Source organism: Myzus persicae, unplaced genomic scaffold (assembly GCF_001856785.1).
Source record: "Myzus persicae strain clone G006 unplaced genomic scaffold, MPER_G0061.0, whole genome shotgun sequence".
In the NCBI taxonomy this organism is placed as follows: Eukaryota; Metazoa; Arthropoda; class Insecta; order Hemiptera; family Aphididae; genus Myzus; species Myzus persicae.
The window spans coordinates 683,448-708,472 of NW_019103945.1; the positions used below are offsets into that span (position 1 = coordinate 683,448).

Consider the following 25,025-nt stretch of genomic DNA (forward strand, 5'->3'; position numbering starts at 1 on the left):
CAAATCTCAATTGTATGAAATCAAAACTTCGCGATGCACAAACAGAGAGCACAAAGCTCAAATGCCAGATAAAAGTTCAAAATGAGTCAATCAAACAGCTGGAACCAACGAAAGAAATGCTACAACAGGAAATTAAAAAGATCGAAGACACTACAGAGTCAATAGCAGAGATGATTAAGACACAACAAAAGAAATATGAAAACGATAAACAAATTTTCGAGCGGAAATTGGAATCAAAATATCAAGAGCAGTGTGAACTTAAGAAATTAAGTAAAAATCAAATAGAACAACTAACACAGTTGAAGAAAAAATTATCAGATTTTAAATGTAATTTGGCTGGGAAATGTGCATCAAGTTGCACCTAACTTTTGCTATTTCTTTTCCAATTTTGTTAGTATTTTTGTTTGATTTTTACTTAATTTTTAATTTCCTATCGAAAATTTGTTTATGGTTATCATCTCTGCCGGTTGTAGTATTAATTTCGTTGGTTCCAATAGTCGAATAATCGACTAGTTTTAATATTTTTCTTGGACTTTGAGGTTTGTACCTACACTCCATCTCTCTGCACAAAGCTTTGTATTAATCATTAAAATTTTTCTTTACAAAGATCCTTACATGCACCATTCGATCTTTTCCTCCAATACTTCAGCTTGTTTATTTTTTAATTTAATTAAGTTACTTAATTTATGCAAAACACAACACAGTCAGTTATAATATATAATTGAATTTATGAGATACATTTTAACTGAAAATAAAATGCTTTTATTAAAACTACGTTTTTATATTATCCATATTATTATTTATAGGTATTAATGTCGAATATTAACTATAGATCATTTATTTTGATTGTTTAGGACTATTCCGTTAATAGTTATTACATAATTCTAATCATCACTTTAAACCATTACATTGAACGTAAAAATTATAAGTTTCCAGTATCTATACAAAAAAATATTGGACCCGCCGAAATTTGTTTTCAGTTACGACCGTGACTAGTTAAGTTTCGTTGGGTGACGGTTATTATCGCTACCTACACCAATCCACCACTGGTTACAATGATGTAACTGGAAAGGAGAGGTCCAGGGGTCCGGAAATCTCCTCGTTGAAGATTTTTAAAAGGAGCAGCATTTCAGTAGTGAAAAATTGTTTAGTAATTTATTAACTATTGTATGACGTATAACTTTAAATTTTCCTTTGAGTAGTGGTAAAGGGAATAAATAGTTTTTAGATTGTCCAGAATCTATACAATATTTAAAAGATGTTTGACCCCTCCAAAAAAAAAAAAAAAATCGTTTTCAGTTATTAATGTGCCATCCGCTCAAATCCGCCCACTGGAGCGTGTATGGTAAAGCCACATTAAACCACAATGTTTTCAAGTAATTAATAATAATAATAGAAAAAAAAAAAAATTTGAAGTACACACCAGCTCCGGCTCCTTTCGTGTATATGGTGAAATCCGACGGTTCTCCGCTGACGCCGTGCATGAGTCCCGGGCCGTAAGCCGTGATGTGCCCACTGGTGATGGAGTCGACGTGGAATTTGAACGGCGAACCTGTTTGATGGCAAAAACAACGTTTGTTGTATTATTACATTCGATCTGCTCATATTTTGAGAGTTTTCCGCGGAAGTCCACATTGTATAATATTATTTTTGACATTTTAAGACCCACGACCGATTTTGCAATGGCGTGCAAAGCTTTTATTTATTTTTTATTGTTGAAATCGACTTAAAAAACGAGACTATTATAAAATCATTTTAATGTGTATAATTGTTTAATATTTTCGGTATTCTAATGCCATTCTAGTGCCTACTAAATAATCGTATAATAAAACGAAATATGCTTTTTACGCTTCGACGCAGATTTCTTTTGCTACATAGGTATAAGACAACTGTCAATTTGTATTATAATTTTTCATTCGAATTTACCATTTAAATGAAATTATCACTTTAATAAGTATCTAATTATTAGGATATTGATATTTATAAGATTTATTTCTGACCACCAGTAACGGGAATATGATTAAAAAAAACAAGCTACTTGTGATTATAATTACATTTTATTTATTTTTTTTAGAAATCCACACACTTTTTTCCCCGAGTCATAATCGTCAAGTTTAAAAGACAGCAAAATCATAAAAAAATATAAAAAATTTTGGCTGTCACATATTTTTAGTTTTTATGTTCAATTTGTGGTGACACAGATGAATTCCTAAAAACTTTGTATATGTGTTTTTTTTTTTGTGATCGTGTACATTATAGCGACTGTAATGCCAGTATATTGGCCTCTGCAGTCAAAAACTTAACACGCTAAATAAATCGCCCAATTTAATACTTAGGTGATTTCAGAAAAACATGTTTTTCAACATTTGTCTTGTACATAAAACGGTTACAAATACGATGTTGTACATAGTACGTTTTACGATAAAAATAAACTCAATTAGTCAAGATTTCATATCATAATAAATTATATGTTATTTTTGTTATTTTTGTAAAAGTGGCATTTTGTGATATTCACATCTGAGTTCCATAAATACATGTAAAATAATACTCAGGTGGAAAATGTTAATTTTAATTAGTTCCATCTTGCATTCTAAAATTGCGATTTATTGTACATGACATTTTTTTTTCAATGGCGTTTCTGATATTCAAAAGCAAACGTTAAAAATTGGCAATGAGCACCACAGAATCTTTTTGCCGAATAACACTGATATTAAGCCACGGAAGGCTGATGTATATACATATAATAATTATTGCGATCGGATGGAGAATACAAAGTTTATTTTCGTTCTCAGCGAGTGACCATTATAATAAAAACTAATGACGTAAAGTGTAGGGGACGTTGGTTATAATTCTCTGCGAGAATCTAACGTGTGCATTAAATATACATTTTTTTTTTTTTTAGTTTTTGTCACACAATATTATGCGTGAAGTATTTTTGTATGAAATCTAAATAGAATTGAAAACCTTCAGCAGCCGAGCAATGAATTCGCAAGAACCGCAACATCTAAATTTGGATTTTTTTTTTATGAATTATTGTGACTTTTTTTTCGAAATTCACACAATTATTCTAATGCGGACGCTTACAACCATGATATTATTTAAATCTATGATATCTTTAAACCAACGACGATAACAATTATACGCTTGTGACGGATAATGAATTTACCTTGAACGTTCTCTCCGTTGTACTTAACGAATAACTCGTGCAAGCCCTCTTCCTTGGGATCGTATTTAAGTGAGACTGTTCCATCGTGATTATCCTCGACGGATGGTTGGTCTCGTTTACCGCTCGGCATCGTAATGTCAGCTGAAAACAAATAAAACGTTTTAAAATATAGGTAAAAATTGCAATCTTTTTATTTAGCTACTAGCTGATGATAGCCAATTAATTAGCTTTCCAAAATAATCATTTTTAAAATTTCTAATTTCAAATATAATTCGAGTATTTGTCTGTCTTTTATACCTACGTTTAATTATATTTTCAATAATTTTAAAACACGAAACAGACACTTAAGAGTTAAGAGTAATACTTGTAAGTATTGTGGGTGCATGTGCAGAGTGAATCGACGAGTCAACTGTCCAAAACTGAGCTGTAATCCTAAAACAGGCGACATGTTACCTAAACCTTTTCCACACGGATACCCCACAAATTAAACTTTTATAAAATATCCACGATAGTTATGAATCAATATAACATACTAAATAAAATATTGAAAACTATACCCAATCATAATAACTATTTTCTGTATCCAATAATGGGATACATAAAAAAAAATATTTGATTTACATTTGAGAAATAAAATTCCCGTGTGGACTAGTCCATGTCTCAAATGTAATTTTTTTTTAATCCTTTCTTGTTGCACCTGTAGAGCTAGGGGGAACCAAATATTCAAAATTTCAAATTCATACTTTTTGTTATGTTTTTGAGGAATAACGACGAGTGAGCGGTATTTGGCTTATATATATAGACATTAATATGAGATACTTTGAGACATGTGAGGGTGAAATATTCACGTCGCAGTAAAACAAAAATTTGTGTTTTTTCCCTGTTTATTATGTAAATAAAATATAGTATACTTTTATTTATTATTATCTGGTCGGTGTGGGAATGACAAATAGCTTCACACCGATGTGTCAACGTTAGAGGCTTGAGAGTTTTATTTTTAGGTTTGTCAGCACTTACACATTGCAGACAAAAGTATGTTTTACATAGACGAAAGCATGTTTCACATGACTACATTGATTAATACGAATACTGTACTGCGTTACTATACTCGCATGATTAAATTAAACTATTCAGAGTCGAATCTTGACAACTAGAATCGCACTAACTCGAAATATAGATAAATATACAGATGAATTGAAATATTTGTTCTTGCCCCTTGAAGTTTTTTTAAGTTGTGATTGAGATCTTTAGCCCAAAAGATACATGAACCGAATTGATTTGTAATCCCCTCGAGATTTGAGTTATCGTGACTGGACTATATAATACAGCCAAAGTCGACCGAGTTGATCGATAGTGGTCGATATTTCAATATTTGTAGATCGGTGGGAAACGATGTTTGTTGAAGCTCAGAAATGGCTAAAAAACGATTCAAGGACTGCCAAGTCGAGAACTCGAGACACACCAAACAGTTTAAACTATCATCACATTAGCTAGATTTAGATTTAGCCCTAGATTTCTAGAAAAAAAAACGATAGCACGATACCCAACGTCCGAACAAGAGGCGAATAGATAATATATTTTAAAAAACAAATCTATTGTTTTTCTACTATTACTGTGCCAATAGCCAACAGTGTGGTTTTTGGGTTAAGCCGACTATTAACGATATTGCCTGGTTATTATTTGATTAATTTTTCGGTAAACTGTAATAAATTCAAATATTTACGTGAAAATAAACCGTTATCCGTTGGTTAATTGTTATACTCAACTGGATGACACACACAATAATGCGATGGGCATGATATTTCCATCTATAAATAAACTATTTCTAATGAGCATTACTAATAATTTATTATTAATAATAAACAATAATAGAAACATATTTGTTTTCGGAAATATGTTTTTTGAACCTTGAAATTGATCAAAAACAAAAACAAAATGTCGAAATAAAATATTTTTTCAACAAACGTGAAATGTGCTACGAATTTAAGATCAGAAGAAAAATACCTCTGTAAATATGATTATTTATTTATTTACATATTCTAGCCAGATTGTTCGTTTACTTTTCGAGCTTAAGTCGAGTTTGGGAAATGTGCAAATAACATGCACATTAAACCGACAAAATATGATTTTCAAAAGTCGGAAATCGATGACCGAAGTTATATGATTTAAGCGGTTCTATAATAAATTATGTACCTAACCCAATAACTATTATGGTGCTACAAAAAAGTATGAAGAATCGCAATACAATTTAAAAGTATATTAATCGAATTAAATTAAATTGTAATATAATAAAATATTGTTTATTAATTCCAATTACATTTTAAATAATATACAAGAAAGTTACATGCAAAAGTTATGTGCAGTCCAACTCTGAAAAGTGACGAACCGAACGATGACGATTATTATCATTGACGTCAGTGGTGCATCAGCATCATCGGATGCATCGATTATTTTACTTAGTCTCGTGACGACTGTGTTCGATAAAAAAACGTGTCGGGCCAATTTGCCAAAGTTTCGTCGTGCGCCGTCGGATTCCGTCGCAGCGAATTACACTATATCGGTGCATCCGAAAGCCAACGTGATTCGGATAAGGAGATCGTCTCGTCGCCGCCATCAAAATATTATTACTTATTATACTATTATATTGTATTCATCTTCACCACCATAATCGTCTGATGGTGGAAAGTGGTCCGACACCAAATGAACTGTGTTAATTTTGATATCGAAACGAATCGATAAACTAACTAAGAAGAACTTACGTATAGACCTATTATACCAATGGACAGTGAGAGAGAATAGGTCAATACGGACGAATACGAAAAAACAATTGTCATTATAAAATTAATATTACCTATACCTAATGGGTAAAGTTAAGGAAAAAATATTTTTTTTTTTTTTTTAGTAACTTTCACCGATTAATGTAATATACGAAAAACCTATTATTATAGTCTCGGGTTGAGGCGGAGAAGCGAGTGTTCACTGCGCAACCTCAACCGTTGAAAATCTGATCTTGCCGTCGATTTTTGTTTTGTAGTACTTCGTACAACTGGAGTACATACCTACCAATGAAATTGTACGAGAAATCGAGGAAAATCAAATCAGCGAGACTGAGGACATGTACGCGATTGACTGCTGAAATGCTGAAGACACAATCGTATACGGACTCATTATACCCATATCGTGTGTGGTTCGATGGCCGATTGTATACAAGAAAAGGAAAGAAATAAAGTGAGACGAGTGTAATAGGGCCTAGTAAAAAATGTGTTACCCACGACAAAATTAACGTCATCACTTTTCAGTGACTAGTAATTATTGTTATCAACATTTCAAAAGTATGTTTCTTGTTTGTTGACCATCATGATATATGTATTGAAATGTTGATGCCTACGCGTTCATGACATTATGTAGTTGACGTAGAAAATTGAAAAAAAAAAACAAAGTGTATTACGAGGTACTTATTATGATTCTCATTCACGATTCACTTTGTGTTATTTTCTCTCTCGAGGTAATATGCAAAGCGCACTGTTCATCAGATCCACCCATTTCATTGTCTGTATTTTTTAGGTCAATTTTATTTCGATATTTCAGATTTAACGCGGATTTGAAGTGTAGAAATCCAAAGGAGGTCCCCTCTCGTTTTAAAACGAAAACATCGCAGCAAAATTCGTCGACAGAACTCTAAGTTTGATAGTTGATAAACCGAAATCGGAACTGCGGAACGAGCGTTTCCCCACCTCTGCAACGGCGTGTGTTCGTCCCAGAAACAAACGAACAAACACGAACAAACAGACAACGATCGAACGAACCGCGATGGCGGTATAGATATGCCGACTGCCGCGCACGCAATCATACCTTTTTTGGAGTTGACGTAGAAAAAATTCAAAAAGGTGACGTCGGATTGGCCGTCGCCGTCGGCGCCATTGCAAGCGGTCCCGGACCCGGAGCCGCCACCCTCGTCACCGCCCCCGGACGGGTGAAGCCGCGGCCCCGCGGCACCGCAGGCCCGGGACAGGTGCATGACGGCCGCGGCGCACGCGTCCACTTCGCTGACGGTCAGGCTCTTGAGGTACGGCCAGTAAGCGGTGGCCAGGGACGTCCACGTGGCCTCCTCCACGGGCAGTTCGAAGTGGAACAGGTACACCATGTCGTCGTTGACGTGCAGGTGACGCGGCGACGGTACGCGATGTCGTGCGGTACAACGTTGTGGGATCGCGCGGTATACTGCGGGCGGTACGACGGCGACGGAAGTCTGCGAAGCGTGTAAAAGCGTGTCCGCGGCGCGACTGATATCTGGGCCGGATCATCGCCTTATCTCGGAGGGTCGGCCGGCACATCAAAAGGAGGGTCACAGCCGGGAATCCGCGGCGGGCCAAAAGCCAATGGCGACCGCCGCAGCGGCGGATTGATGACGGCGGCGGCGGCGGCGGCGGCGGCTAGATATTAATTTAAATTTATTATTACTATTACTATTATTTTGTTTTCGGCGCAAACAAACCTGCGAGGAGAAAAGGGAAAACGGGAGAGGGGGTCGCGGTCGACATATTAATAGGGATAATTGCGTATATCGCTGCATCGCACGCGCACACCTATGCGAGACGTATCGTAATAATAATATGACTCGTGCCCCGGCGAAAGTGGTCTAATTTTAAAACGATGTCGCCTCGGGAGAGAGATCGAGATTGAGAGAGAGAGAGAGAGAGACGGAGAGGATTTTTTGTTTTTTACGTCCGAACGAATATACGACCGGGCGTGTAAAATTTATATTTTTATAATCATAACGATAACGACGGCCGCGGAGACGATAAAAATAATAATGATAATTTATATTCGGCGACGCGAGCGCGTGTGCTTAATGAACCATGGACGTTTGCTGGGCTCCGCGCTTCAGTGTCCCCCGCTTTGAGTTTTCGTAAAAACAGAAAAACAGAAAAAAAAAAAAGCACCGGCCGATCGGTCGTGCTTCGTTCGTACCAAAATATTTACAAGAAGGTGCACACGGCGGCTTTCGAGTTGGCGACGTTGGAGGCACGCTAGCACCCTTTTTAGTAAAAAAAAAAAAAAAAAACAGCGACCTGAGCTTCGTCGTTACAGGAATTCGATCGTTGAAGCCAAAGTTTAGGATCTACCCAAGACAAAGATTTTAATGTAAAGGCGCTATCGATGTATTATATAGGTGTGGTTAATTTATTTTTAAATTTAATTGTACACAGCGATTTAATTTCGAGAAAAAAAACGTCGTTACATTTGGTACTGTAAGAAAGGTTTCTTAAATATATGCATTTTTGATTTTTTTTTTTTTTAAGAATTTGATGACATACTTTCTGGACAAGCCTTGCAAAGCTGGTAATAAGTGTTAAATAATGTTTAATTCGGTCAAGTGAGAGCATGTTTCGAAATTTGTATTTCATCCACGGAAGGGTCGCATCAATTATAGTTGGGTCAAACTCAAATATATGGACACGAACCGAATTTTGATGGAAGTCGAACCGATTACAGCAGTACGGTTCGATGTCGAACTCGAACTGAACAGCATAAAAAAGTAAACACCTAAAACATTTTTTGTTCGGAACGATTAACGTGTTCACGTTCGATTTTAGATTAATAATAGAATTTCGAAGGTTTTTGCTCGAGTCGAGTTCCGCTCGATTTTCGAACTCGAACCGAACGCCTGGAGCTCGGTTCGATCTTCAGAACAGCTCGAACCCACTTATTCTTATCTACGAGCACAATATATTGAGGCCCATAATTCTTATGATGTAAAATAATATAGGTTATATAGCAGTGTCTTGCCAAAGTGTCGGACAAAAGTTCTAATAACCAATAACATTATGTTTGTAAGTATACCAAAAATCTTATTTTTCAAAAGTGTATCCGTATTCTAATGATATCGTCTAGCCTGCAAGATCTATATAGTTGTATCCGATCTGTACAGTGGACGGGGTGAGTAGATGATCCCGCAAAGTATACGTAACAAAATGGTTTGATTATAATCCGATTCCGGAGGAATGTTTCGGGTCACGGAGGACAGTCACAATGATGTCAGGGCAAATCGTGTTTTAATGTCCGTTGATGTTTTCATCGCTCGTTAAACATTTCCGAGACGTATAAAATTTAATATTCGTGTAATGAGATTAAAAAAAATAAAAAATAAAAAAATAAAACGACGGCGTCACGACGTTATCTTTGGGTATTCCGCGTGAAAACGGCCATTATCACAACGTCAATGGCGGTCGTACGGATGCCAAATCACAGAGCGGAACAAATAATAATGAAACACCCGAGTGTTATTATAACAATAATACTGAACAACCACCGAGGAGACTGTTCCGACTTTTTGAACACTTGTGATTCGTTATTATTTTATGGATTCCTCGTTTACGATCGATTGCATTCGGTTTTTAGACGAACCTGCGGAAAAACACGTTTCAGCGTGAGACACAGTTACGCAAATGTCATATAATTAATACCTCAAATATATAAAATATGTTATTTACTGACGATTCACTGCGGCGTGAACTACTTTTTTCACAATGTCCAAAATATTTTCGGAAAGGCAATAGCTTCTGGGCTTACCTATTGGTCGAGAAACACAAAGTTCTATATTCAATAACGGCGAGTTCGTCGGTACGGCGTATGGTGTAAAACTGTACGGTTCTACGATAATAATGTGACAATAAATAATAACAAATGCAATTATTGACTCTTAATGATTTTAGTTCATAAAACAAAATAAAAATGAACTACTAAATTAATATTAATTGCGTCTTTTATCGGCGCAACGTGCATGTTGACAGCAAAGTTAAAAAATATTGTTGAACTATTTGATGACAGATTCTATGTCGAACCTCTCATTTCGAAGTAAACATAAATTATTAGAGAATCTTTTACTTTTATATAATTGTAAATAAATATCAGTTTTGAATAAATTTATAACGACTTTGTGAAATTATGGGTCACGTGTTTTTTTACACAAGCTCGTTTTGTAATTAATCAGATTAGCAGTTGCCAAAATATTATTTTTCAAATTTTAAAATATGATCTCAAAACGATTTAAAAACTGGGACACATGGAATATACATTTACATTTCCAGGTCACGTACCTAATGTTAAAACATATATTATTTCGATTGTTTTTTTTCCACTAGTTTATGTAAATATTAATTTTTAGTTTATTGATACTTGTATGAGATTATTATTTATTCGACATAATTTCGTAATATGCTTTTCTAATACTTTTAAAATAATTATAATTATACAAGATTGTATAACTAAAAATTCAACTAAAAAATTATACATTGTAATTTGTAATATATTCATCAAAAACAGTGTTCAACGAAATGAAGAATCGAGCATATTTTTCAAGAGAATATTATTTATAAATACCTAGAAAAATAAATGTTCTTAACAATATCTGTTTTAAATCTTTATAACTATAGTAGATATATATTATTTATACAGAAAAAGATTTCCGACGGATGTGTTTGTTTTCATTTAAAGACAATATTACGACACACGCCCAATGTCCAGTGTAAAATGGTAAACAAGATTTTATCATATAGCCTGGACATCGCAGTTCAAAAGTAAGTAACACCAACGCTATTAAAATAATCATAATCTTTCTTTCAATAATTTTATACTTTATTAGGTAATATTAAATAGATTACACGGACGAAATATAAATAACATCTGTAAAAATAAAATAGTAAGTTGTTTATAATTTTAATGAAACATATATTTTTTTCTTGTCACAAAGAAAACATTATTTTTAAAACTATCTCATAAAAAAACGGTAAGAAAAAAAGCGTTCAGATTAATGATAAATATAAAAAAAAAATCTTGGCATGGCATTCAAAGGTAAACGCTAAAACGCAGTTCATAACACGCGTATTCTATTAAAATTATAATATTATGTGTAACCAGACAATGTCGGGAAAGCAATTTAAATGCGCGTGTTTGTGAAAAGTACCTACCTACCGACGAGAATTAATCAAATGATTATTATAGTCGTTTTATTATTGTATTTAGTTTATTTCGCGTTTTAGCTATTTTTTTTCTATATACTTTTTTTTATAAAATAAAAAAATATAGTTAACATGTAAAAAAGGCTGCGTGGCGGGTAAACTCAATTTATTAATTATTATTTAATATCACTCGTAAGTCAAGTAATAACAAACCGTTCACGGTATTTCTTCAGTATTCATAAATAGTAACTGAAAATATTGCACTAATTATAATGACTCGCTTAAAGCTCGTTTGTTGCAACTGGAATTAACAAGAAACGTTTCATTTGATCTGATATTATCTTAGTAAGACATATTTTGTCAAACGTTCCAAAAAATATGTACTAATAATAATAATATTATAAACCACTCATACTTAAGATACATAACATGAAGCTTTGTTTTATGTTAAAATGCGGTAAACCACTAGAAATATTTCAAGGCGATCCAACTTGAAAATCATTTTTATTTTGTCTTTTATTATTTTCCCTTTAATACGACTGCCAAAAAAAAAAAAATTATTTATTTCTGAAATTGTCCATCAATATTTGCAGATTAAAATAAAACAATACATTTTAATAATCCGTAATTGTAACAGTTTATTTTCTCCTCTCAACCGAAGTTCTTGAAAATTTAATTCACAATTTCTTTCACAATTATTTACAATTTTCTTGCGTCACATATTTACTATTAGAAATACGCAATCGAACCAATATTAATCGTCAATAGAATTACGACAAATTTTAGATTGTGACGATTGTTGGGGTAACAGTTTTTCATAAAATCTGAATCGAGTTCATATTTTATTACAACGATAAATGTCTTATAGTATAGTGTTTGTTTTTTTTTAAATCTAGTTTTTTCAGAATTTAAAAATAAAGTTCGTACAGTTTATTAACTAAACTGTTAGTTAATACTAATTAATTGTCTAAACTCGATTGATCTGACATAAAATTGAATCAATACGAAAACTTGGTAGTGTTGAGGACACACGCATGCGTGTTCTCCGATTCACAAACGCATAACATATAGCATGTTGTACGTTCTGAATAATCCATTTTTAAAACCGTGAAGTCTACTATTACACAGTGAATTGGCCTAGGTATTATCAAATTTTGAAGTATTTTGTAAAGCGCTCAAGGTTTGCTACAAAATTAAAACATTATAAAAAATACCTATGTGATTAACTACACATAGATAATATTTTTACTCCTAATTTTTATAATAAACTACTATTATGTTCACTTGAATACTAAACATAACAGAGTCGAATGGACTTTTTAGAATTTACATTTTCCTATATAATTAATAATCATGCGTTGGGAAGTAGCGTCCTCACAAGACGAATTTTATACTATGACGGCCATGGAAGAAATAGTTTTTCATAAAATCTGAATCGAGTCCATACATTATAATGACAAATGCCTACCTAAAGTATTATAAAGGTTGATAGAATTTTATTTATGTGGGTAACATAATTTATGAATGTGGTACGTACATGAGGATTTTCAAAAGGATTTATGACCATGCACATTAATTGTGTAATAAATTAAATTGCTAATTATTTTAATTGATTTTGAGTGGCATATTGTACCTACTGCAGTTCGAGAACAAAGTCAAAAATCCATTTGTGGAAGACTGTAACAAAATATCACCAAAATTGTACAATAAATATCAATAGACTATTGAAAATATTTTCTTCTTTTTTCTCCTAGCATGAATACTTTTTACTACTGAGTTATTTAATAGACGTGTCCAATAGATAATAATACATAAAAATTAGTTTAGACAAAAAGCGAGATCGTCACAATACTAAAATAATTAACTGAAGTTTCGTTTGAGGTTTTAATAAGACGTGTGAAAACACATATGGAGATAGGTAATAAGTAAGTATCTAATTTCATTTAAATATTTCAAACTTTTTATTGAAGATTGCTATTTAAAATAGAACAACCTCGAAACTTGACTATTTGCGAATTGTTCTTTCGTATACATGTATATGATTTGGAATGTAATCAAATTTTTGACTGTTTATTAATCTCGACCGTCTACGTAATGGTGCAGCGACGCACACAACAATAATTATACGAGTAGGTTGTTTTCAAATAATTAGTATATTTTCGTGTGAATTCAAAACTTTTGTCAATTCAACGGCGACGAAGCAGAGTAAAAGCCCTTTAGGTCAATTATAACGGTTGGCCGTTATTGAAGCAAAAATGTATAATTTAGTTACCACTGCAATATTAAATTTATAAAAATACAATTTATTCGATGATAGGTACAACGACAATTTTTAAATATCCTACAATGTTCCTGTACAAACCTAACCTAATATAATCCAACCGTCTAATTGATTTTATTTTTAAGTGATATACAATTTTTACATTTCATTAATGCCCACACGTCATTGATTGTTATACATATTCATTGGGTCTGGACGACGGTGATGTGAGCGACAGTGACTTACAAGTATTTTTCAGGTGACACCGCGACAGATAAAAAGCCGTAGTATAAAATTGCAGGTACATTGAACATTTTGAACGGGTACCTATACGTAATATTGTTTAACAAATTTGATTGGAAATCGAGTAAAGGGAAATGAAAAACAGATCAGTAAACGATGTCCGCTGCACGTCGGCCGAGCACTCGTCTCACATAGTTATCAGTGATGACTGATGGGTGATGACTTATCACTTTGTCACCTGTATGATGAAATTTGGTTTGTGTTTCATACACATGATAAATGAAAAGCCAATAGACATCCATATTAGTTAGTTTCAATTTTCACTCTGAATGTATTATAGGTACTCGTAAAATCATTTCAAGAAACATTGAATGTTTTTTTAGACAAATGTAGCTGAACTTGGTCTTAATTGTTGCAAGGCTAAGTACTATTGTGTATATTTTATAAACATTGAATTTCGAATTTGATTTCAAAAATGATGCTCTGATAACTATAAGTTAATATCAACATTCTCCCCTGGAGCCTTAACAAGGCTTTTTAAGAAATACCTAGTTAAAAACATTTGCAATATATTTCTTAAATATGTACGATCTGAAAATGAGTACAATTTGTAGACGCTGTATATAAATAGCACTAGCCACATTTTTCAGTCTAAATCACCCCCTCCCCCTCCGCTTGGTTACTGATAAAGTCCGCCCCTGACTCACATGCCACCTGCAGTCAACTGCAGTTGATGACTGATGAGTAATATTGTCCATTAAACAATAAACACTTAAATGCAAACGCACGTTTTGTCCGTTGTTCCGTACAATTTATAATAGTTAAGCGATGATAAATTCAAAAACATGGACAAATTTCAAACAGTTTAAGAATTCTTCCATGTTTAGATTTTAAAATAAAATTGAAGGGATTGAGTGAACATTTTACACAGTGAAACTGTGAATTTAAATATTTTTTCAAATGTATTAGGTATAGCATAAATAGTTTTTTAAGTAGAAAGCACAAAATATGTATATGTATTTGCTTGGGTCAAAAACACTGACGGTATCGAATCTCTTTTAAATGTCATATCTATTTTACAATTCAAAAATCATTTTTTATTTGAATCAAAAGATATTACTTTATTTTTTTTCCGGTAAGTTCGTTTTTATTTGATTTGTATAGTTTTATTATACGGCTGCTACGCTACACATTTTTAAATTACTCAATGTACACCCCTTAAGCTTATCGGAATTAGTTATTTTCCACAACGATTTTGTTTGGCAACGAAAATGTCAACCTATTCAAACAATCAAAAATTACTTTTCAGAAAAAACTATTGCGTCTCGCAGAATTGTTGTAGGGTTTTGACGTTAAGAATTTGATTTTTTAATCAACTACTCGTATAACGTCAGAAAAATATAATTCGAAATACTCAACGATTTGTGGTATACAGACGTTTATGACGACTTTTGATAATAGAGTAGGTAATATTTTAAAACCAAAGTCCAATCCAACCAGATTTTTTCGAGCCATAAATCAAAATCATCGAAACTGATGAGAGGCTTGAGAGTTTGGTCAGGCAAGTTTGCACTTAAAACGCGTCACCCTCAATAATATTATAATACATTATTATGTCTCTCCGACACCCTCGACAGTATTGCAATTTATTATCATAATATTATGTCCTACGCCATAATAATACACGCGCAACGACGTACATAATTTTATTTTATTTATCACGTATTATTGTACATGCAATAGATTTAATATTGTCACGCCGGAAGATGTGGCCAAATGTCGCTGCTCTACGTGAGAGCTGCTAAATGTTTCACATGCACGAGTTTCCCATCACGGCTAATAATCATTTAATGCAATTTAATACGTTTTTGTGACGAACACGAGGCTGTGCTACAAATTCTTTTCTGATTCGAAAACGATACGCGATTGAACGTGTCAACACTATTCGGCGGGTGTGCGACCGAATACAATATTATAATAACAGTATTGTCCGCTGCTAAAAAAAGATGCTCAGTTTTGGACATTTTAGGACATCTCTAAAATGTAGGCATATAGTGTGTAATTAAAAAAAATTACTTTTTAACTTTTATTAAATTTAAAAAATAGTAGAACACTAGAACGTAGTTCGACCCTTGCGATGCACCAACATGTTGTTATTACGATGATTTATCCCCTTACTTAAATATTATATAAAATACGTTTATTTTTTTTGGGGGACAGAGAGAGAGAGAGAGAGATAGCGCATCACAAGATTAATAATGCACGGGGACTCGGACTATAAAATAATATAAAAAAGACAGAAATAAAAATATCCATGTGCGGCGTACGTTGATAAATCGTTGCAAAGTCGCCTCCGCAAGGTTTTTAACCTAACCGGGGGAATGCAATTCGTCTGATTTACTTCATTGGCGGTGCTCCTCCATGACTAAAACTAGCACATTATTGTCGTGCTCGATTTGCGTCACGACTTAACATGGACGCTTATAGCCACACCTGAAGCCGGGTATTTTTCAGGTAAGCACACCAGGTCAAACCAAGGTAAAAAGATCCAAAATCTCAGTTTTTTGGTAAATCAGAAAACAATTTTATCGATTTGATCACAAAAATCGTCGTCACTGGTGGTATATACCCACGTTGCCTATGGTCTATTTTTTAGGAGGGGTTTGTGAGGGGGTGGGTGGTAAAAAAAAAAATAAAAGCCACACCTGAGACAGAAGGCCGAGCACGCCTCAATAAATATACAATTGGTAGCTATATATAGTGAAACAGACGCTGTTCGATGTCTCGTCGAAAACGCTCATTGGCCGTATTATTGCAATCGCTTTCATCTACACTAAGATCGATTGAATTCTCACCTGTCAAATGTCCGCCGCACGAAGGTACCGGTATCTTGTCCAAAGCCACGGGCCTATACTGGTCGGTGGTGGTGGAGGTGGTCGTGGATGTGGTGGTGGTCGTCTGTTGAGCGTACTCGTCGAAGCGCAGTTGCTCGGCAAAGTCCCTGGGCAACCGTCTCACTCCGACTGTATCTTCGGTGGCCTGTCGGTAAACGGGGGAGAAAAAAAAAACAAAAACATTTCAGATTTTGAAGCCGACGAGGTGGAAAAAATAAAAACAAGACCGACCACAAGCTGCAGTCACATAATAATATTACACTAGTACGCGGGGCGCGGGGACGGCGGGAGAGGAGGAGGTGACGATTCGATCTCACATTACCGACTGGAAACTGCAATGACGAGCCCGTTGTGGTACACGGGTTAGGTTTTTTTGCACTTAGAGAGACCGGAATTATATGCAATTGTACGTCATCGTGCCGAGGGCCGGACGTTTCAGCTGGACTGATTTTTCGTCTACCGAATTTTATTTTGCACATCGACGCGCGTTTGTCGAGGCGCGTAGTCCGCTGGTCTCGGCGAATAGTTGTAATATGTAATATAGGTAACCGTTTCCCATTTACGGGAACATGATATTATTATCGCATCGTCCGACGATTAGTTTTCAATTATCGCGGACGAGGGATTCGCTTTTAGCGCTGTCAAAGGTACCACATCAGATTGATAACGGTACGCTCGTTGTTTTGTCAACAATGTTTTCATTATTTTTTAGGATTGCGATTAGGAACGCGATTCTTAAAGCGTAATATAGAGCACGTTTCGGAAGCTATTTCGTGCACATTGTCCCGTGATATATTTTATCGTGTCAATTATAATGCTCATTTTCAGTGCACACAATTCCGGTCTTCAGACGGTATGATCGCTAAGTACAAAAAAAAAAAAAAAAATACTAATACAAATAAATACGTATCGCAAAAGCTCAAAGTCAAGCTCGCCCGTGGTCAGTGCGGGCCAGCTACAAAAGTGCAGCTACAAGGATATTTATATCGTAACATTTGTCCGTAGTGTTACCTTACTATTTACTTATTATATTATTATTACTCGAGGCTACTTCGCCGGGTCGAGTGATGGTTTTTCGCAGCACAAAAAAAAAAAAAAGCGAAAAACACAAAACGAAACAAAACGATACACCTAACGATATTATAATAATTATTGTAATATTCACCTAGTGCGCAGCTAGTGCGGGCTTTCGGCGGCGGCGGCGGCGGCGGCAATATTATACTGTTAGGATGAAGCTATCGGAAAATTCGCGGAAAATTCGGTCTCTGAGGCTTACAGTGATAATCTCACAACAATATTGTTATAAATTATTTCAATAGTATTGTTAAATACAAGTGGACGGTGTACGCGCGGCGGACGGACTCACGACTCGGCCGTTCTTCCGGATGGAGTTACGCGGCGGCGGCGGCGGCGGCGGCGTCGGCGTCGGCGTCGGCTATTTATTATTATTATTATTCTTATTATTTCTCGTTCGCCGTGCTGTACAGCAGCTGTGCTGGCGAGTGCAGCGGCTGAATAATAATAATAATAATAATAATAATAATAATAATAATATAAAACGACGAGACGGGGGTTCGCCGCAGCAGCAGCAGTACGGCAGTCGTACGGGGGAGGTCGACCGAATGAAAAACAGACCGCCGCCGCCGGGAGCGAGGAACGGAAAAAATAAACTAGGAGAAGAGGATAAAAACGAAATCGGCGGAAAGCTGGACGCGATTTATTTATATAAATAATACGCCACTGTACACGGCTCGGAGTAGCTGGCCGCGGGCTCGGAGCGCGTCGGCGTTTCATTATAATATATTGTTGTGAGTGTGATATTTTTATAATATTATATTATTGTAATGCCGTGTGGGTGTGTAAGCGAATACGAAGGGTCTGATCCGTGGTCGGCGGCCCCGCTGGGGGGAGGGCCGGCGCACGCGGTTGCCGCAGTCGGGTTGTGGGTGTCGCGAGATTAAATTATTATTATTATTATTATTATTATTATTATTATTATTACTGTCGAGGAGGATACGTCGTCGTCGTCGGCGGCGGCCCGTGCAGAACGCCTCGGGCAACCGTCCAAACGTCCGCGGTCCGACGAATTATTATTTTTACACTTCGAGACGAAGGCGACGGCGGCCCAAAGTCCGATTCCAGCACGGCCGACATTCCGTCTCCGCGAAATGGCCATCCAGGGGGTGCCGGGGGCCGCCCCCCCCCTCACCACGCGGTTTTTTTCGATTACGATACTACTGCAGTGTTAAGATTTTAAAGTAACTATTATTGTGAGGGGTGGGAAATAGTGGGGGGGGGGGAGAGAATTGTACTTGAATTGTTTGTATTCCCTATATAGTCACGCGTGTTCGTAGGTCTTGGTTCCCAAATGTCGATCGGGGATGATTCTAAAAGTTTTTATATTTTAAGGGATAGAGTGTTTTTAATATTATTCTCTGTATAGGTGCGAAGAAGAACAGTTGAAAATTTAAAAGAAAAATCGTACGCGTGTGTGGATTTACTGATTATTTTGGGTTTATTCGAGATTTCGAGGTCAGTTTATTTCTCAGCAACATGTTTGTGTTTAATATCGATTTATGAAAGTTTAAAACAACGAAGAATTTCTTCAAATGGAACTAAATCAAATAATTGCGAAAAACTGTGTCTGGGAACTTTTTCCGGGAGTGACACACTGACACCCAACGGTTTGGGTTGAATGTGCGCCTTATGGCCGGCGCGCATTCCAACTTTTGGTTTTAAGCGTTTTGACACTTACGATTTTCTAAACACTTATTAGCTGGTGCAAGTATTTTTTACTTGGCTACCTAACTAATAAAAAAGTATCACCGTGGCTTAGTTGTTTTGTTGTATCTTGATTTAAAACAGAACGTCTTAATCAAATTTAAAATGTTTGAAAGTAATTGGTAATTACCTGCAAGGAGCCGACTTTCTAGAATATTGCACATAAATTAACAATTAATACGTAAGAAATCTACATGAAACGATGTAATGTAATGAATTTAGGACGGAAGTGCACATATTATGCTTGGTAATGTTGAACATTTGTTGGGGTATGGTTTACGATTTTGATGGCATGTTTCAATTTGTTTTTTGTACATTTTTTTCGTGGTTTAATCAAATATTATAAACTTATTGCAATATATCTACGCATGAATGTTTGTTTAATTCAAATATTGATTAATCTGACGGTAAATAAAATAAACAAATCTAGACTAGACAATCAGAAAAACAATTCAAACAAATTTTAATATTACTTAATTATTAGGTACAATATTTCATGACAAAAGTAATGATTTTTATGTTTGCCTTTTAATGTATGAACATGCTATCTAATTTTTAGTAATTATTAAATTATGTGGTTGAAATAAGAGAAAAAGATACTATCACAATGTTTTAGTAGGTATATAGTGAAACAAGTTAACTTTTAATTGTTATTTTATTAAGTGGTTATTGATGAAATTGAAAATTGTGATTGAGATAGTAAATTTTTTTGTAATTTCTAAATACCCATTTCGATTTGTAAATTAAGTCACGATGGACAAAAATCAACAGTTGAAGGGGCTCGCGAAAGAGTGCTGCCATGAACACGGTGGCTGCTCTACACTGTGTTTAAGTTTCGAATACTGCAGCAGCTAAGAGTGTCTTAATCGGAAGGTTTAAAGATCGTGGCCAAACGTGAGAGGCACTTCGCGTGGACTGGGACCCTCAACAATTCATCCAAATATTGAAATATGCGTACAAAATAACAATATAAGTTCATCACTATCTCGAACTTGGGAAACGAGTGTCCATGATTACCGTCTCCGGTGTATCCTGTCGAAAGTTTTTATTGGAACTATAGGTGACATATTTTTACTCCAGTTTTTCAAGTATTTAAAATTTCATAACCTTTCTATCAAACCTCGACCGGAACAAGATGAGTCGGACACTAGAGTGGTATCGTATGGTATATTGTGGGATCCGTGCCAAACGCCGAGCTAGGCACTCGCCACTTACTGTAATTTATAAATTGTGTAACGGAAATTATTGGCTGATAAACGACTCGCGTTGATGACATTTACTCGATGAACAAAATTATTTTATCGAATAGAATTTTAACGGATGTTCGGGATTGAGGTCTCTTGGCACCTTTTATTTTTCCGTTAAAGTCTTCCGCGTTAAAAAAAAAAAAAAACAAAATAATAATTATACAAAACACCGTAGAAACAAATTATTTTCGCGCAAGGTAAACCGAGCGTAATAGCTGACACACGTTTTTAATTACGATTTAATACCTATGCCAAGAAAAAAGGAACGATTTAAATTGTGTATTTTGAGCAGTGTTTTATTATTATCATTTAAAGTTTATTTAACGAACGCATATTATATTATCTTTAACAATATAATTCGAAGTATTAAATAAGTAAATTAAATTAAAGCACGTTTATGTTGTTTATTTGCAGAATAGTATGTTGTTTTGAGGAAAATCAGAAATGCTTATTCCTAGTGGACGAATGGTGGAGAACCAGAAACATTTTAATAGTTTTAGTGGGCAGATGATATTTTTTTCATTCGTGACAACGTTAAGTGGGTACCTACAACAGATTTATACCTAAATCTAGAACATAATACATGTTTTATGTATATTATTCGACTCATGAACTACAACAACTAACCGTCCAATAAATTATTTGTGAGTTTAATTTGCATTAAAAGTTAAATAATCAGTAAAAATAAACGAGCAAAAAATATATTATGATGGATATAAAATTAATAAACCTCGATATAAACTTTTAATGTCATGTCGACGGCACCAAAATCACCGGAATAATAATTTAAGGAACGCACATTATTTGTTTAACAATATAATTATTCAAAGTGTTAAAAAAGAAAATCAAGCAAAATATACGTTTAGGATGTTTATTTGCACAATATATGTATTCCTGAGTGAAATCAAAACTGTTTATTCACAGTGGACTAATGTCGGAGAAGAAAAATAAAAAATTTTAATATTAAAACATGTGATATATATATATTTTATTTTTTGTGACAACGTTTACCAAAACCGAGAACACTGCAGTTGTGCTATGCGAGTATAATGTTATTATTTACTTATTTATTAGACATTACATACCTACTGATCATGAAATTATCTGAGAGCTTAATGTTCATTAAAAGTCGGAAAAATAGTAGCGGAAAAAATGGGCTCATTATTATTAAATAAAACAAATAGCGAACGTCTATTTTGGGTACAAACTACAAACATTCTACTAACTAAACCCTCCTAACAGCGGACAAAATGTCAATAACCGAGAGTGCCCGGTACACTGTATACCTATACAGAAGTTTCACTTATTATTTTTTCAATCCACGAAAATCGCACAATTGGACCACAAAAAAAAAAAAAAAAAACAGGAAACGTACTACACTCGTGAGATGCGAACGAATGATATTATGTTGAGAATTGCAAATCATTATTCTTGCACATAACCACAGCCCAAATGTGATGAAAAAAAATCTAGAGTGTTATTTTTAGATGTTCGTATGTGCACTGTGGTTCGAATCGCTACGAAATAAAATTTAATTTTTAATCGTTTCTGAGAAATATTCAACACGTGTTATGTTCTCCATAATTCGCGACCATTTTTTAAATATAGAAATCCTCATCACACGTTATGTTTTACGATGGAAAACGTCGGTCGGAACGAACATATTTCAGACGTATTATTGCACATTTGCACATTTGTTGATACATACAACTACAACGCAACTGCAATGATAATAAAAACATCCATAAATAATTATTGGTCAAAAAGCTCAAAACCCTCAATGCGTCGAGTACTCACTCAGTGTCTGGTAAAAAAGTAAATGGGGTATGTATTATGTGGGAAGTCGCTTAACGTGCTGGCTAGATATAACTTGTAGCCTTAACACATTGTTTAATATTATCATAACAATAAAACGTCCAACGAAGAAATCATAAAAATGTATTCGATGTAAATGAAAAAAGAAAATGATCATACACAAAAACTAAATTTATAATTTCTATTCTTTACTGGGATCAGAAATTTTCAAAAACCGACTAAAACTGAACTTGCACATGTCTACGTTAAATGTACAATTTATTCTTGTACCACCTGCTTAAATAATATGAAGTTTAAATATAGAAAAAATAATTTTTATAAAAAGTTGTGTTTAGGAATGTCTGTACATTCCTGTCGGTCCAGCTCCTAATTATTTTCCATTCATATTTTATTTATAATTTATTATTATTTGAAAATATATAAACAACTCGCCGAGTTTAATCAAAATTATTCCAACTATTTGACCTAATTATAAATTCGCTAATGAAAAAGTCTTGTGCAATTTGTATCATGTTTACTGAGAAACATTTCGTAGGGATGAAATACTGTCAAAAGACCACGCGAACGGTTGCTAATAATAAAATGCGAATTAAATCGACGATGGCGTCAAAACGTATTAATATGTCATTATTTTCGGCCCCCCAGACTGTTAAATCATTATTATTATTATTATTATTATTATAAATGGGCGCGCCACGTCGTTCTCAAAACTTTAATCTATGGCGGGTCCAAAAAGTAAAACAAAATAAAAAACCTTAGACGATTACCCGGTGGTACTTATATTCGCCTCACCGCAATGTGGAGAGAGAACTGAAAAAATGAAAACTATTCGAGAGGATATATTATTATTTTCGGACATAATTGTTTCGCCGCGACTCGGCAACCGCGGCGACGACGACGGCGGTTCGAATAAAAATTATAATTAATTACGTCTGGGTGTCGGAAACCATCGCGGACGACCGTAATAATAATGATTATTAATAATGGCATGAAAAATATGTACCTACTCGAAACGGCGACGACCACTGTAAATACCGTTTTGTCCGTTTTCTCGTAACGGCGCGCCGAGTTTAGTTTTTCCGGCGGCGATTATTTATTCGTTCGGACGAACATTTCGAAAACAAAACGCTCGCCGTAATAATAGCCAGTATGACATAGGACTTTAGACGGATTTTAAATCGCTGCACGATTAAAGAAAAAAATGGGTCGAGCGCGCTTGGTGAATCGCCCTGTATATAGTAACTAATGGAAAATTTATATTATGACGTATACTACCCGAGCAGTACCCACGAATCATGAGAGAAAAATAAAATAAAATTGCGAATTTATTTTAATCGATCTCAAATTGTATAGTAACGAAAATAAAACAAACATCACTCGTAATAATGGCAAGTGTACGATAACACGGTGATAATCAAGCCCCGGGATATAGGACTTTAGCGCACGAGTTCGAAAATACGAATTTACGATCACATAGTTTTGGGGGGGTTCAAAACAGTAATATTTCATCAGTTCTCAGTTCACATTGCGAATAGTGGAGTGTTTAAAAAATGTTGAAACACGAGTGAGTGGTTTTTTTATTTTTAACGAAAAACTAAAACCGCGTGGTTTCAATATTTAACAGTGAATAATAAAGAATATATTTTAATGATTTGATAGTAAAAATGTGTAATGATAAGTAGGGCATTTCCCGGAAACATAACTTGGCGGGCATCTTCGTGAAATGAAGGTCGGGAAATATTGTAAAAGAATCAAGGTATATATACGTTAATTAATGGCATATTTCAATTAGGTATTCAAATATTTTTGATAAAAAACTATTTTTACGGTTCGAGTGACTCATCCCTCAAGTGAACAGGTCGTTGGAACAAGTGATTGTTATTTCGTAAAAATAACCATATTTTGTCGAATATACAGTGAAATTTCCATAAAACGATAAAATGAACTTCCATCCAACGAAATATTTTTGAGAACCAAACCAAATTTATTCAAATATATTTAACGAAATTCTCTATAAGACGAATTTTTTTTTGTCCACGAGACTTTTTAATATGGAATTTAATTAAAATGCGAGGGTATCAATAATTAATAATTACTAGATATATATTATTTATAATTGTGGCGTAATTATAATTAATAGCATGTTTCAGTTAGGTATTCAATTGTTTTGATGAAAGCATAACAGTTAAGAAATTAAATAATTATAAATGAAAATAAATCAAATGTCGATTTTCTTTTAATTGATCTAAATATATAACTAATTAAAAATAAAACAAACATTACTGATTACTCGTTATGATATAGTACACAGCGATTAGGTTGTTGGACTTTGTGCACGAGTTCGAAAATATTCACGACTTGATTTTGGTATATATTTCGCACGGAATAGTATCAATATTTTAAACAATATTTCGTAATTTGTACTATAACAAGAATCAATGATTGTAATTTTAAGAAATAGTCATCAAATTGTACAGAAAAACTTTTTTTTAAATGCCAATAATTTTTAGGTTTGTAAAATGTTTGAGGATTTAACATGGTGAGAATTTCCACGGAATGGCCGGGAATTTTAAAAACCATTTCCAGAATCAACAATATTACTATTTGTTAAACATTGCGTAAACTAATATCATATAATTTCAATGGGAATTCAATTTT

General features: G+C 34.3%; 1 protein-coding gene across 2 annotated transcripts in view; it reads right to left on the reverse strand.

Moving 5' to 3' along the window:
* The window catches only part of LOC111036734 (filamin-A), a 126,668-nt gene that overhangs the window by 12,558 nt on the left and 89,085 nt on the right, over positions 1–25,025 (reverse strand). For both annotated transcript variants that reach the window (XM_022318868.1, XM_022318869.1), the window contains 3 exons: positions 16,486–16,669; positions 3,167–3,307; positions 1,424–1,552 (listed from right to left, as the gene is read on the reverse strand). In XM_022318868.1, the coding sequence (XP_022174560.1) occupies positions 1,424–1,552; positions 3,167–3,307; positions 16,486–16,669 (454 nt within the window). The remainder of the gene's footprint in view (positions 1–1,423; positions 1,553–3,166; positions 3,308–16,485; positions 16,670–25,025) is intronic.